The following is a 16832-nucleotide window of genomic DNA, read 5'->3' as shown; positions in this document are numbered from 1 at the left end:
TCCAGCAGTAGGCTTATGTATTTACATTTGAACTTTTTGTAAAAAAAAAAAAAAATATTGTACTCTCATCATACAGGATTTCTGTAAAGTGTCTGTTTTACATCTAACTGATCACTGGATCCTGTTTATGTGATTTAATCAGAAATTTTATAATATTTAAAAACACTCAAGCCATCAATGCTGGAAATACATAACTTGTTAACAACAACACAAAAATCTGTTAAAAAATAATAAGCTTTAAAAAGAAAATCAATACCCGGACTGTGTTTACATCTAATTTCCTAACTAGAGCAGATACATGCCAAGAAAAAAATCCTCAATTTACATAGATAATTCATCTTTATTTTTTCAATCTGTATGGCTAACAGATGCCTACCTGATATAATAGAGAATTATCTCAAATAGAAGTCTCACTCATAGACCGTCTCAATGGAACTAAAGGTGGCATAAGTTTGGACTTTTTGCCCTTTCTTCTATAAACATGAACATTTGTATCAATGATTTTAGAAGATATTTACACAATTCTTATTTTCACTTGAATTAAATGTATTTAATTTAGTTTCTAAAATGTCCTTCATTTAAAATAGATTAACATGTACAAAAATTGTCTTTTATCTTCATCAGAAATAATCAGTTTCAAAATTTTACTGTCATTTATTCAATTTCACACAATTTTCATTTTGTCATAAAAATACTTTAAATTAAATAATAAAGATACTTCATAATGTATTTTATGTAATCCCCAATCCCCATGCCTATTTTATATCTGTATAATGATTTTGCCTAGAGTCTTGTTATAATTTATACTAGCTGTTAGAGCCTGTGATATATATATCTATACCATTTAAGTCAGTTTCAAATAGATTGTTAATACAGTTGAACCTCAAGGAGTTTGTTTCAATCTTTTGAAAGCACAAGGTTATTTTTATCATTACTTAGAGGGCTGTTGATTTATGTATGTAAAACAGATATGTATCTGATGAACAATGTTGAATAAGATAGCTATACGGTATGTTTTGTAACTGTGACCAGGAAAATCTAAATTTATTAAAGGTCCAGTGACTATCAAAACCAAACCCAGTTATGTTCTACAGGAGAAATAACTTATTAGTCTGAAACTTTCAACAATCAATTATTCATTTATTAAAATACCAAACTTATAAACAGCTGAGGCCAGGACTAATGTTGAAAGGAGGTTCAACTGTATGTATGTATATTACTATTAGTAATAAGTCTGTATCTACAAATGCTGTTCTTATTATTTTGAATGTATCAGACGTAGGTTGTATTGAAGATTTAAAAGGTTTTTTTAGGTACATGGAGCAATTAATTTTATACTTCATTTATGTGTCATTCAAATATATTTCAATACCAAATATTGTAATTAAAAAAAAGATACCTCAAGTCACAAATTTTGAAAGATAATTATACCAAAAAGACTTGCTAGCATTATATCAAACTGGCAATGAATAATCTTTAAGTAGGTACCAAACACCTTTAATTTTCACAAAGTTTTGACTAAATAATGACTTTTGCCCTGTAACTAAAATATATTTCAAAAATTTCGAAAGGAATTGAATCACACACTTTATGGGAAAAATTTCATTGGATATACAGCAGTTTAACAAACACTAATTTTGATCACTGAGAAGCGTCATATTTCCTTATAAACAATAGAACCTGATAAAAAAATTACAACTGATTTTTATAGAGTTATCTCCCTATACTATAGTGTTATGTTCAAATCAAAATTAAAACTGAAAAGACAAGCTGATTATTTTTGCTAGTTGAAAATTCTGTTGCTTTTTATTTTGATCAAAAGACAATTGCATGTTGATAACAAGAGGCTGTCACAACGACAGCAAACCGGATTTGTTAGCATTTATTTGTGTCCTGGAAATATCACAAGAACCATTACTGATGATTGGTGAAAGTGAAAATCGTCAATATCAAATTTGACCTCTATTTTGTCATCAGTATCAACATATTAAAATTTTAAAATCTTTGGTTGAATGGTTCATGAGAAAATGCACGGACACGACTGGAAAAACCATTTTTAAATCTTTCAAGAACCATAACTCCTGAACGTAAAAGTCAAAGCATCATTATTGAACTTGACCTCCATTTCGTCATCAGTAACAACATATTAAAATTTGAAAAGCTTTGATAGAACAGTTCATGCGTAAATGCACAGACACGACTGGAAACGCCATTTTACGATCTTTCAAGAACCATAACTACTGAACGGTAAAGGTCAACATCATCATTATTGAACTTGACCTCTATTTTGTCATCAGTAACAACATATTAGAATATGAAAAGCTTTGGTTGAATGGTTCATGAGAAAATGCATGGACGCGACTGGAAACACCATTTTTCAATCTTTCAAGAACCATAACTCCTGAACGGTAAAAGTCAAAATTGTCATTATTGAACTTGACCTCCATTTTGTCACCAGTAACAACATATTAAAATTTGGGAAGCTTTGGTAGAACAGTTCATGCATAAATGCACGGACACGACTGCTTAAAATGGAAACACCATTTTACGATCTTTCAAGAACCATAACTCCTGAACGGTAAAAGTCAAAATCGTCGTTATTGAACTTGACCTCCATTTTGTCACCAGTAACAACATATTAAAATTTAGGAAGCTTTGGTAGAACAGTTCATGCGTAAATGCACGGACACGACTGGAAACACCTTTTTTTAATCTTTCAAGAACCATAACTCCTGAACGGTAAAAGTCAAAATCGCCATTATTGAACTTGACCTTCATTTAGTTGTCAGTAACAACATATTAAAATTTTATAAGCTTTGGTTAATGCACAGACAACATTTGATTGCCGCCCGCCCACGGAGCATCCCCAAATCAATAACCGACATTTTTGTCACAAAAATCTAGTTAAAAACTCAAGCTCTATTTCATAGTGTATATATACCTTTCCCGGCTGGTTGATTATTTGTTTTAAAATTATATTTTAAAACCTTTCAAGGAAAGCGATTTTTTTATCAAATATTATAAATAATTCAACCTCATTCTGACTTTGTGCATTTCAATAATGCATTAAATAAAAGTTTTGTGAATTCTATATGCTTTGGTTATAGTGCATATTTGGTTTAATGAGAAAGGACAGAAATTTGGTTATTTGAAATACCATCAACAACTTATCTAATATAGCTGTGTCAAAATAAAGCAAATATAACAAACAGCGTCTTTAACCATCTACAAAATGTGTGATGGAAGCAAGTATAAATAAATATGTTCAAACCTATAAAAGCTATGATTTATATATAAATATGTAAATATATGTTCACACTATTCCAAATATATACATCATGCAGATTGAAACCATTTTGTGAGGAACAGATCTTCAATCAAAATGATTGAGTTATATTTGATACAGTGAAGTAAGATTGTATGGAAGAGAATATTATATAGCCTCGAGGAAACTATCATGCACCCTTTTTTTTGTATAACTAGAGTTTGTAGGTTCTAGGATAAGTTTGCAAACATCAACCACCTTAATGAAACCATTTCAATTTTGAAAAGCATATCAAAGGTCCTTGGTGCTTTCACTTATTCTGTTGTTTAGAAATTGTTAGCAAATCAGGTTAGGACATATAAGAATATATATGTGTAATTAAGGTTACTCTACTGACCCTTACATTTTCAGGGAAATTTTTTACCATTCAGTTATTTTATTGCACTCATCAAAGCAGATGTTGAAAGCTAAAAAAAAATACATATTGCCATTTTCACCTGTATATTCTTATAATTATTACAGGGGCCATACTGCATATAAGTTGTATCATTGAAAGCATAGTTAAAAGTGACCCCCATGATGACTCAGGTCAAATTGAGATTAAATTGGCACACTGATATGAAAAATGATCATCTTCTAAAAATCTTAAGTACAAAGTATGGACAGTTCAAAAACACAAAAGTAAGGCCAAAGTCATACACAGCCTCAAGCCACGTCTCCTAAAAACCTGGGACTAATATAAAATGGCTTTGAAAGTACTTTTTTTTAATCTGCCACAAAATGCTTTCTATCAATTTGATACATTTATACAATACCTTGGTGAGCCAAATGTATTAAATTTGCTGGATGAGCTGCAATTCAAGATATTTAACATTGTATCATGCATACAGAATTTGGAAGTTATTATATAGGTGGTTTAAGAAAGGAACGAAAACAGACATTAAAGAATTTAAAAAAAAACACAACATGCTAGGATTTTACAGGGTAATTAAAGTGAATTTCAAAGTTACTTCATTATAAGAACTTTTCCAGAAACAAATGTATGAAGGAGGTTAGGTGTCAAATCATAAATGGTTAGTAATTTAGAAATTAACCCTTTCAACACTACACAAAATAATAGAAAAATGGCTGCTGCTGCTGCACTTTTTTGAGTTCATTCATTAGAACAGTATTTTCCTTTTCAGACTGCTGTATCTTTTTTATTATATGAGATACAGAGAAAGATATTGCATGAAAAATGCTCAGGAGAGCATTAACTGTAATGTTAGGCAATTATTTTAGTGAAATTTTTAACAGGTTACCTGCATTTTCAGGTAATTAACAGGTAAAAGGTGTCATTTATTACATTTGTGTTGAATTTTGAATAAAAACTACTTTTAGTCTTCATTTATTTTGTTGTTTTATCTGCCATATAATAAAGAAGACACCAGTTGCCCGATTCCGTAGTGTATTGCACCATACACAACGTATGATGTAATCGAGGCACAAATAAATAGCTCTGTCCTAAAAAACTTCAGTCAATCTCCATTTTCCCCCCTTTTTCTACGTCTCGTAATGATCGATCAAATCATATTTCCCACATGAATTTAATATAATAAACACATTGAGATAACTAGAAACCTTTTAACTAATCCTCGTTGTTAGTTTTGCCATAGAAATGCTGAAATTTTTCCATATTTACAGCTTCTTTTCCGATTTCCCCCATTTGCAGTTGTCAAAATATTGTTTTTATCTTCCTTCTATTGCATAATTTTACTATAAAAATTGCTGGGATTTCAAGCGCAAATGAGATCTTGTATATCCTAGATTCAAACGAGGGAAAATTAGACAGAACCTGAATGAAAACCGAATGGTTTAAGAGTCCTGATGAAAAATCCTTCTTCATCGCCGCAAATAGCAGTGGCGAACAGTGTACATCATTGCTGCGTATGCCCTGTATAGCGTTGAAAGGGTTAAGATAAAAGAAATAACTTTTATACCTAAAATGTATTTCTGGAATGGTCCTCAATAGGAAGTGTATTCAGAAAGGCATCCAGAAATAATGAATAAACCAAAGTGATTTTGCTTTTAACAGCTGTTTTCAGTAATTCAGTGAAAATAGGATTCCATACTCAGATAGAATACTAACCGTGGAGTCATTGCATTCTTTCCCCAGGTCTTGCTCTTATTTTCATATGTCTCTGGTGTATGAATTGGCCCAAGATAGCTCTTTGGAACTGAAAATAGATTTAAAAATAATTTTTTTCAGCAATTGAGTGTTTTCAATTACAACCTTTATCATTCTGAAATATATAAGATTTAGTGATTTAGTATTCAGTTTAATTATGCATCAAACATATTTTACATTGTTGGAGACTTGGACACTTAATCACAGATGCCATAACCATTTGATTATCCTTAGGAACTTTGGAAATAAGTTGAATATTTTAAGGTAGAGAAATGTTCCCCTCATCACAGAATAAACAAAATAAATCTCATGGAGATTAAAGTTGTCATGATTTGTAGACAAATAATTTGATAATTTTGATAATATGTAAAAGTTGTGTCTTTTCTCATACAAAACATCAAAATGTTTTTAGAAAATCACTTGCACTGTTGTCAACCAGAAAAAGGCTGAAATTACACTGTCTTTTCAATTGTGCTATCTCCTGAAAACCTGTTTTATCATGCAGAAGGTACAGCCATTGATATTTTAAAACATCAGAAAACAGAAAATAGCTGTACAAAAGATCTGAAAATCGACATGCTACAACTCATCATTTTCAGCTGCTGATAAAATTTTAAGCATTTTTGTTCAGTAGTCTTTTAGATAAATGTGATGAAAACATTTGATCATCAAACTGACTGATGGCTGGATAAACAAGGTGATTGCAATAAATCTTTTAGAATGGCAGTATAATAAAAGTGTATCCTTGAGGGGACATATAAACCATTAATAGACTACAGCATTCAACATAAAGCCATTTCAAAATACTTCTTGAATGTTGAATTCCAATTTTACTACTGAAAACCAATATAAAATTATTCAGACTATTTTGTTACCAAAAATTCAAACTACACAAACAACTTGAGCATTTGTACAATGAATTCTAGCAAAATAGGCTTTAGACAATCCAAAGAAAATAAACTCACAGGTTTCACATCTAAATCGGATAGGAAGATAAAGCAGTAGCTGTCCTAAGACAAAACTGACTACTAATTTAAATTGAACAATTACAAAAAAATGTCTTTTTACCCATATGAAATGTAACCAGTAAAGAACAACTATGACAAATTATAAAATTTAGATTTATGTTATAAAAAGACTGTAATATATCTACTATGAACCCTATAAGGTACTCCATAAAGTACAAACCATCTGGTGTCTTTGGAGTATTGTAGGTGTTTGGATATAAATTTTCTTCATCAATGTTCAAGAACTTCTCCCAGTAACTCTCTGGAACCTCAAAAAACTTGTCCATCACCTATAACAAACACAAACAAATCATAATGTGATTGCAATATAGCCCTCACCCTTAAAGTGGGTCATAATATGTTTATTTTATCACCAATTGTCAAGACCAATGCCAGGTCTAGATCTGATTGGCTGTGTGCAATTGACTGAAGTAAAATAAATACTGGAGCACAATTGATCATTCCCTTAAAATGATGATAAGAAGACAAATCATTTTCTTGTACAATGTGAGTTATAAAATTTCACACTATGAGCAAACAGGAAATGACTACACAGCAAATGTAAAAAAAATGCCTACTCACTACAGCTCAACATTAGCAAGCAGCAGACCAAATATCAAATTATTAACTTTCGTTAAAGTTAAGAAAACTCTAACAAAAGTTTTCTTTCAGACTGACAGAGTCAAGCAGTTTCAAGACCTGCCTTTGCCTGTGGGAACACATGCTATATATCAATAGTACAATACTTAAATTAATACTTTTGTTTGTTTGTGTCTAAACATTTTGCTGAATGAGTTTTGTTAAAATAAAATCACATGTTGAAAAAAATCTGTGGAAGACAAAATCTGACCATAATGAAACACACATTTTGAAAGAAGTGTTTCAAACTTTTGCCAATAAACAGCCCTTACCATTGCTTGGTATTTAGTTTCATTAATCATCTGTAATGGTTCTGGATCTGGTACTGAATATCCAATGACTGTTGGCCCAAACACTTTAGCAAGGTTACCAGCAGGCATCTTACACTCTTTACACTCAGATACCCTGTAATATAAATATATTTATAGTCATGAATAAATAATACATCTCAGATTTATTTCTTGTATCTCAAAATCTTGACTACTATACATTCAGATTATTGGATAGAAATATGAGATTGATTATAGGTAATTCAGGAAATGATGCATTCTATTAATGCTATCAAAATACTTTAAATTTCTGGGGATAATCTATTTTGTGTTCAGCCTTTTGTAGTTGACAACAGTACAAGTTATTTTTCTAATTTTCTGGATGTTTTTAAATGAGGAACTTTTACATTTTTTTCTAAAAAGAAATGTTTGAGTTGATTTTTACAAATAATCAACTTTTTAATAAAAAAAAAATGCAACATATAGGCCTAAATACTCTACCGTATAAGATGTAGTATAAGGAATGCTAATGTGTCTCTGTTTGGTGTTGGCAATTTACTAATAGCTTGGTAGACCTCTGATTCACCCATACATTTATCTCTGTTCTCTAAAATATACCAAGAACAATTATTACATACTATTTCATATCATTTAAAAAGAAAATTGTTTAAGATTTAGTTTAGTTTTAAAAGCTCAGATCATATTTTAAATATTTCACCTGATTAGATTAAAGAAAATGTTTTGTACAATGATTTTAAGCTTTATAATACAGAAACGACAAAGATGGATCTTTATAACAAGAGAGCGCAATCTGAAATGTCTTTCCTGCTTAACCAAAAAGTAAAATCACAAAAATACCGAACTCAGAGGAAAATCAATTTCGAAAGTCCATAATCACATGGCAAAATCAAAAAACAAAACGCATCCAAAACGAATGGACAAGAACTGTCATATTCCTGACTTGGTACAGGCATTTTCAAATGTAGAAAATGGTGGAATGTGATTTTTTTTGTTGGAAGTCTTCAAGGAAAATTTTAAACAAGTATCAATAAAACTTAACATTAGCAACTATCCATGTGAATGTGAATTTGGTCAAGGTGAACTGAAACCTGCCAGTCATTCATGTACATCTTACAAACCTTCCCTACACCAAATATAATTGACCCTTTTTTTGCTCATAATATCTGAGAAAAGGGCTTTACAATATTTATTTCATTTAGGATAATTTACTCACAATAAAAGATTAATTCATGTGATAAAAAAGCTATAGCCATTTCAAGCATTTGCTGAACCATGAAAATGAGGTCAAGGTCAATTGCCACAACAGATGGAAACTTTAAAACATAAGGTGTATACAAGGTATGAACTATCCTGGTCTTCTACCTTAAAATAAGAAGCTTTATACTAATATTTTAGGCTACTGCCAAATTTAACATCTTTATGTTATGCATACTTTTGTTACAAGCTAGGCAATGGAAGAGCCATATGTATGTATTTTTACCTGCTGCATGCACAAAGTCTTTCCAAAGGCCATATGTGACTAGAGGTTCTTTCAATCCTCGAAGAAAATCTTTGATGCAACCACATATTACATGTATATCATCTATATGTGACTGAAATACAAGATATAATTAATAAATATTCATAAAGATTCTACCACTGCATCCAGTGTGATACGATATTTATCCTCTCGAGACATTTATAAATTTTCATATTTAAAAAGCTTGCCAAGCTTTTTAAATATTTAAAATTCAACTGTCGAGAGTAAATAAATATTGTACTACACAAGATTTGGTGGTGGAATTTGTTTCTCTAATGATTTTTAAACAATATGCAGACAAATTCAATACTTCTTTTCACATGATATTCAAAAAGATGTGTTCTTTCTATGTGACGTCATCTTGCATGGTCAACTTTTTTCGTGCCATCACAATAGGAAATTCAGTGGAAAGCAAGAAAATTTTATGTCAATCTCATATTAAATCAAATTTTGACCAATGAAGAGCTGAGATCAAGTGATCCACATGTTGATTAAATAAAAATAATCAACATGTCAGGAAAGGGATAAATCGCCTAAGAATTAGAGAAATATATTTATCATATAAAAGGCAAAAAAAGATATACATGGATGATAGGTTCTTGAGATAATTAACATCTTCAGAGGGAACATATTAGTGAATAACATATCAGTGGAAATCTGTATACGTCTTGCCCATAAAAAGGTTAAAACTGAATGTCAGATTTTTTTTATATTATACAGTACATTTCGGTTATTTGCATAGCCTATTTGTCAGACGAAAGTATGCAATAAAGCGGAGTATGCTTATATCCGAAATGACAAATTACGGAGTCAAATAACATCGATAGTGCAGATCAGCAAAGAAGAAAGATGTACGTCCATAGTCCACTTACAACATAATGAATGCTTATTTATTCTAATAAAAGTTATTTGTCTACTGTCATACATTTTATTTCATTGTGTATTCTTTCAATAAAGTTTATAAACACATTTTGTTTTAGTTTATTTATGTACCGACTTTTCCTTTACCTGAGATACGAAAATAAAATTGTTCTAAAAATAGATTTGTTTCTATGACCCGGATGTACAAATTAAATTGTTACGCTTTGTTTAAAATAAACTGTTTAACAATACTACACAGTTTATAATCATTGTAAACAATAATTGTGCAATGAACTGCCTTTGATATGCAGTATTTACCAATTACACAGTGATGTTACACTGTTACTTTAACACCGATAGTTTCGTTTATGCAAAGCAGTTAACAGGTGATGGGGCCATGCACGGGTTATTTGCTGGACACGAGTGTTGAAAGTGAGAAAATATAATAATCAGAAGTTAATTTTCTTTTAGAAAAATATTAAAAAGGAAAGATTGATGTATAAAATTCTTCAACCATATATAAATGCCCTGTAATATTTAACATAAATGTAGATCACCCAAGCTGAATTACGAAATTACACATTGGATAATGATCGATAATTAGCAGGCGTTAATGTTTTAAAAATTCACCCAAAATATAATCTATGAACAATGTTTGAAATCCAATCAATAATTAACACCTTTTGAGATAGAAGAAAATAGAATGGTTGTGTTTTTACAACAATCAGCTGATTGACATTTTTATGACCTCGAGGCTTAAAATAGAATATATGGGAAACTTTACCTGTGTACACATCGAGGCCTTTTCTATAATCATATAAACACGAAAGATACTGTTTTAAAACTTTATTTGAATAACACACAAGTAAATGTGAAATAATAATGAAAATTATGATGCATTCAAGAAAAATATACTTACCAAATTGCTGTTTCCGGTCAAAAATCTCGTCAGTTTTAACTGAGCATATCTAGCTGGCGATTATTTTCTATGCAATAAACCGAAATGCCACTTGTAAGGCTATGCATATAACCGGACAATTTAACATTAGGTGAATGGGAAATGGTTTTGTGCAGGAGAAAAGTATGCAATTAACCGAATTATGCTATTAAGCGGTATGCAATTAAGTGGAATCGACTGTACTAATATTGAATAATAACTTACCAGATTTGGAATACCCTTTCCTTTGAAGAAATCTTTCTTTAACTCTTTAACTTGGCTGTCAGACCTGAAAACATATATCAGTTAACAAAATGCAAATTTAACACTTTTCACAATAAATAAGGCCAGATGAAAATTTGAAGGGGAGATAATTATTAACTTGTCACTTGATATCGAAACCATTCATCACTAAAATACAGTAAAAGTGAAAAACATAATCTTTTTGACAAATACTTCAGTACTTTAAAATATCACTATTTTTAGTCATTTCTTAAAAGGAAACAGTAAAAGTATCATTATAGGAAAATGGCAATATTCCAACAGCATTTGAAAGGAAATTTAAGGTTTAAAATTTAGTTTGTTATTATATATACAAATGCAGCAAAGGTTTATTTGCTGTACATTCATCTAAATTTCCTTCTGGTGCAATCAGTAAAAGTATAAGAGATTCCCTTAAGATTTAATTCAGTTTAAGTTTACTGATTTATTATTTTTACAGTGTATCTTACCCAGGCACTCTATATAAACCAATTTCACTCAGGCCTCTAGCTTCTACTTCATTTACACAGTGTACCTATAATACAAAATAAACATCATTAAAAGACTTTGTCAGAGGACCAAAATGCCACTCTCAAGCTTTGAAATTTCAAGTAAAAAAGGACATAACTTAAAAACAGTAATTGACTCACTCCTTATGTGTGGAAATGAAAAAAAATGCAATTTTCCAAAATTTAAGCCGTGTATACAAATATATATAATTTTTTCTGCAGTTGTGTTAAACATTAGAGTACTTCAAATAAATGTGCCTGTTTTGCATAATACATTTGAAGAAACAACATAGAACCAATGCTGGTCTGTATTTAAAGTATAAAGTAAACAATGATGAAATGTCCTTAGTATTTCCTATCCTAGAAAACTCATAGCTTTTCCATATTTGGCTTATATCTAAGAATTTGTAATCATAATTATACAGTGAAAACTTACAACTATTCCTGGTATATATGGTGGATCTAATGGTGTGTAGTCAGATATTAAACCCTACAATAAAATCATAAACATATTATAAAATTCTCAAAAAATATCCCTGAAAGCTAAATTCACTACCGTGTATGTACTACTGTTAAAGCCTGTAACAACCACATTTCTATACTACCAATTTGAATTCTTGAAGGTTGATATTTCCAATGATATCATTTTAAAGCAGTAAACGAGCATTTAACTTCTCATTGCTTCTAGTTGCATTTATGATGTTTTGTAAAGGAATCTCATCTCAGGACTTGAAATTTGCATAAAATATTGAGTCAGAAAGATGACAAAATTATGAGGCTACAACATTCAAAATGTAGAGCAAAGCTTTAATGTTCAGTAATATGCAGGTTGACTTCTAGACTTACTCCACTTAATTTAGTACCCCCAGGTGTACTAGGTGCTGTAGGTATACAAGGAAGTGGTAAACTGTCTTTACAATCAGGATGACAGGAAGCTCTACAATCTGAAAGTAAACAAATTACAAAAATATCAGATTTAGGTAATGTTCATGTTTAATTACAAGCAGTTATGGATTGAAAATCAATGAATTAATCTTACATTTATCAATTGTCAGGCAAGCCCATATAAAATGACAGAAAACACCTAATGTTTATTTTGGTAGCATAACATCTGTAAATCATTCAAGTAAGAAATGTAGTCTTTGAATATCTGAGTGATATACAAAGAAATGATGTGACTATCCAAAATTTTCCAGGTGAGTAACACTTTTAGAAGATGTTAAATAGTTATGGATTTAAAAAGAAATCTGAATTGTATCTATTTTTAGTCGTCAAATTGATACCTTATCACTGCTTTTGTATGGCAATAAGAAACACTGTACAACTTTGTCTTGTATAATTGCTAAATCCTCCACATTTTGCTGATCAATGATCACACTTAATTTTAAGTTTAAAGTAAATGTTTCCTACCTTTACACTTCATTGCCATTCTTCCAAACCCTATTCTCTTACCACACTGAAAACAAATTGTTCAAGTTAAAAACTATGGAAATGGAAATAATTCATTTATGTCATATAGAAATACACATGTACAAAATAGTTCATCTTTCAGTTGCACTAAGCAATGTTAAATGCCTTCCAATCACACACACACTTGCTTTCTATAGGACATTTTTAGTGAATTTTATATGCTCATTCATGGTCAGCCTATATTAACACGGCACAGTAAAATTTGTGACACTGATTTTGTTCTGATAGAAATTAAAGACTTCAATATATTTTTTTTCATTATTATTTTTGGTAAGCATGTAACCACAATGACAAAAAAATATGTCTGACCTATCTGACCTGCAGTACACAAACATAAGACTCTACTTTACAGTTATGTTTATAATCAGTAAAGCCCCTGTATACTTACTGGTGTACAGGTTTCTGGTTTAATGACTGTTTTTGATATGAAGAAATGTACTCTATTTAGACCTTTACTAGCAGATAGAGCTTTTCTCATTCCTGGAGTACTGAAAAATAACAAAGAAACAAATTAATCTACAATTAACCTATAACTACCATATACAACCAAATCCTTTATTTTTCTAAATAATGCATAAATTTGACATTTAAGGGAACAACACAATGCAGACATCTACCACCTCAAAGAGGAGGTGACAGCATCACTGTTCTATTTATTGGAGTTTATATGGCACAAACCTTTTAAATATATTTCCCAGTTCACATATGGTGTTTGCTTAATTGACCGTGAACTGGTCTTGTTGTTTGTTTTATCTCCTTCATGTATGGTTATCAATTCACTTCACAACTTTTTAATGTTTTACAATTAATCTAAAACAACCACTTTAAATCAATTGCAAACTTTATTTATTTAAAAATAATTTTATACAGTTAATTAGGCCATGTAGGCGTTTTTTGAAAGGAAGGAAAGTATCCATATGAAAGCAATTAAAACAAAAGCTTTTACATATAACACGCTTGAGGGTTGCTCCCAAGAAATAAAAGTTTGATCCCTTGTCACCCCCCCCCCCCCCCCCCCTTCCCCCCTCAAAATTCCAACTGAAAGATTGATGCCCATTTGTTGTAAATAAACTACATAAAAATGCAGACGCAACCTAATCACTAATTGTTCTAAGCCATAGACTTACTCTGCTGTTGATGTTCCTCTCCGACTTCTGGATTTACGTCTGTTGTTATTCCTATTGCCTGGTGTAGCATAACAAGAATCATCAGATTCAGGTTCACTATCTGTGGATATAAATATAACCATAGTCTATTTACAAGCAAGTATTAATATAACCATAGTCTATTTACTAATATAACCATAGTCTATTTACAAGCAAGTATTAATATAACCATAGTCTATTAACAAGCAAGTATTAATATAACCATAGTCTATTTACAAGCAAGTATTAATATAACCATAGTCTATTTACAAGCAAGTATTAATATAACCATAGTCTATTTACAAGCAAGTATTAATATAACCATAGTCTATTTACAAGCAAGTATTAATATAACCATAGTCTATTTACAAGCAAGTATTATTTTTTTCAAATTTGCTCTTGTGAATTACCATGTTGATGTTCTGAGTAAAAAAAATTGTAAGGGTTCCATGGAACCCAGTGTCTCACATACTTTTGCTGTTAATTTCAGGCTCAACAAAAATGAGAAAACAAATAGATAAAAATATTCATCACGATACTATCTTTTGTTTATAAGAAGCTTGGTAAAAATTCAGGATAGTTTATGAATCTAATAAATGTTTTAAAAACTTTAGCAGCAGACTGTAGTGTATGTAATGTTAACTAGAAGAAAAACTAAGTCAATTTACAAGAAAAATACAGAAAACAGGTAAAAATATTTAACAAAATTTCCTTCTAGATATAAGCTTCTTATCATAAACAAGCTTCTGTCCAACTTTGGTAGGAATAAGCTGAAAATTAAGTTTATCTTACTATACCTGCCATTCTTGTTGCTGGGGAACCATACTTGTCAAGAGCTGGTTCACTAAAACTTTTGTTTAGTTTCCTTTGAGGACCAGAAGTAACATTGGTTGTGGCAGCTATTGGTTTACCTACTGCATCTAGTGTCACTGTTGTTGTTGTGATCAAAGAACTTTCCTTCTAAAACAAATAGTTTCAAATTTCCATCATAAACAAAACTAGAGGCTCTCAAGAGCCTGTGTCGCTCACCTGTTACTGTATTTACTGATGTCGATCATCTTGGTTAGTAGGTGGGGTCATTAGACACTTTTTTTAAATAGATACCATAGTAATGATTGTGGCCACATTTAGTTTAATATGGCCCATAGTTTTAGTTAGAAAAGAAGATTTCAAGTTACAAAAATGACAAAAAGTTGTTCAAAATTGACTATAAAGGACAATAACTCCTTAAGGGGTATTCTTACAATTTTCATCATGTAAATGACTTATTTGTAGGTTTTACTTTGCTGAACATTATTGTTGTTTACAGTTTATCTCTATCTATAATAGTATTCAAGATAATAACCAAAAACTGAAAAATTTCCTTAAAATTACCAATTTAAGGGCAGCAACCCAACAACGAGTTGTCAGATTCATCTGAAAATTTGCGAGGGGATAGATCTTATTCTGATTGACATTTAAATCTTGAAAGATTTGCCCTAAATGTCTTAGTTTTAAAGATATAAATCAAAAACTGCATTTTACCACTATGTTCTAATTTTAGCCATGTCGTCCATTTTGTTTGGAAGGCGGTGTCAGCGGACACATTTTTTAAACTATATACCACAATGATAATTATGGCCAAGTTTGGTTTAATTTGGCCATGTAGTTTCAGAGAAGAAGATGTTTGTACAAGTTACAACAATATACGACGAAATTTTTTTCAAAATTTGCGGTCGTATAAAAACTGACGAATTTTTTTTATAAAATTGACTATAAAGGGCAATAACTCCTTAAGGGGTTGACTGACAATTTTGGTCATTTGACTTATTTGTAGGTTTTACTTTGCTGAACATTATTGTTGTTTACAGTTTATCTCTATCTATAATAGTATTCAAGATAATAACCAAAAACTGAAAAATTTCCTTAAAATTACCAATTTAAGGGCAGCAACCCAACAACGAGTTGTCAGATTCATCTGAAAATTTGCAAGGGGATAGATCTTATTCTGATCAACATTTAAATCTTGAAAGATTTGCCATAAATGTCTTAGTTTTAAAGATATAAATCAAAAACTGCATTTTACCACTATGTTCTAATTTTAGCCATGTCGTCCATTTTGTTTGGAAGGCGGTGTCATCGGACACAATTTTTAAACTATATACCACAATGATAATTATGGCCAAGTTTGGTTTAATTTGGCCATGTAGTTTCAGAGAAGAAGATTTTTGTACAAGTTACAAAAACTGACGAAAATTTGTTATAAAATTGACTATAAAGGGCAATAACTCCTTAAGGGGTTGACTGACAATTTTGGTCATGTTGACTTATTTGTAGGTTTTACTTTGCTGAACATTATTGTTGTATAAAGTTTATCTCTATCTATAATAGTATTCAAGATAATAACCAACCAGATGCTCCGCAGGGCGTAGCTTTATACGACCGCAGAGGTTGAACCCTGAATGGTTGGGGCAAGTATGGACACAACATTCAAGCTGGATTCCGCTCTAAATTTGGATTGTGATTAAATAGTTGACACAGAATAGGTTTCTGACACAGAATAAATGTATTCAAATGAACTTAAATGTTTTGTTTTCTCTTAGAGCAATTCACTATGCTGTTGAATATTAATCCTCTCAAAAAAATGTTTGAAGAAATTTTCTTTTTATTTATGAAATTTCAAATGAGAAAAATTGAACCCAATTTTTTAATCACATCCCCCTTTCCCTTATTCCAAAACTAATTTCAATTAAAATATTCTAATGGAGTTTGCAACAATAACT

The 16832-nt window shown here is 30.6% G+C and overlaps 1 protein-coding gene across 4 annotated transcripts in view; it reads right to left on the bottom strand.

Annotated features, from left to right (window-relative positions):
* The window catches only part of LOC134706589 (rac GTPase-activating protein 1-like), a 124033-nt gene that overhangs the window by 2588 nt on the left and 104613 nt on the right, over window positions 1–16832 (bottom strand). For 3 of the 4 annotated variants that reach the window (XM_063565656.1, XM_063565654.1, XM_063565653.1), the window contains exons 6-19: window positions 14868–15030; window positions 14053–14152; window positions 13314–13413; window positions 12866–12911; window positions 12302–12399; window positions 11892–11945; window positions 11417–11481; window positions 10911–10974; window positions 8849–8960; window positions 7849–7954; window positions 7351–7483; window positions 6621–6729; window positions 5394–5481; window positions 4081–4116 (exon numbers count right to left, since the gene is read on the bottom strand). In XM_063565656.1, the coding sequence (XP_063421726.1) occupies window positions 4081–4116; window positions 5394–5481; window positions 6621–6729; window positions 7351–7483; window positions 7849–7954; window positions 8849–8960; window positions 10911–10974; window positions 11417–11481; window positions 11892–11945; window positions 12302–12399; window positions 12866–12911; window positions 13314–13413; window positions 14053–14152; window positions 14868–15030 (1274 nt within the window). The remainder of the gene's footprint in view (window positions 1–4080; window positions 4117–5393; window positions 5482–6620; window positions 6730–7350; window positions 7484–7848; window positions 7955–8848; window positions 8961–10910; window positions 10975–11416; window positions 11482–11891; window positions 11946–12301; window positions 12400–12865; window positions 12912–13313; window positions 13414–14052; window positions 14153–14867; window positions 15031–16832) is intronic. The other variant, XM_063565657.1, reaches the window with a different exon arrangement.

This window comes from Mytilus trossulus, chromosome 2 (assembly GCF_036588685.1).
Source record: "Mytilus trossulus isolate FHL-02 chromosome 2, PNRI_Mtr1.1.1.hap1, whole genome shotgun sequence".
NCBI lineage: Eukaryota > Metazoa > Mollusca > Bivalvia > Mytilida > Mytilidae > Mytilus > Mytilus trossulus.
The sequence above is the reverse complement of the archived record's forward strand: the minus strand, read 5'-3'. Positions and strand labels throughout refer to the sequence as shown.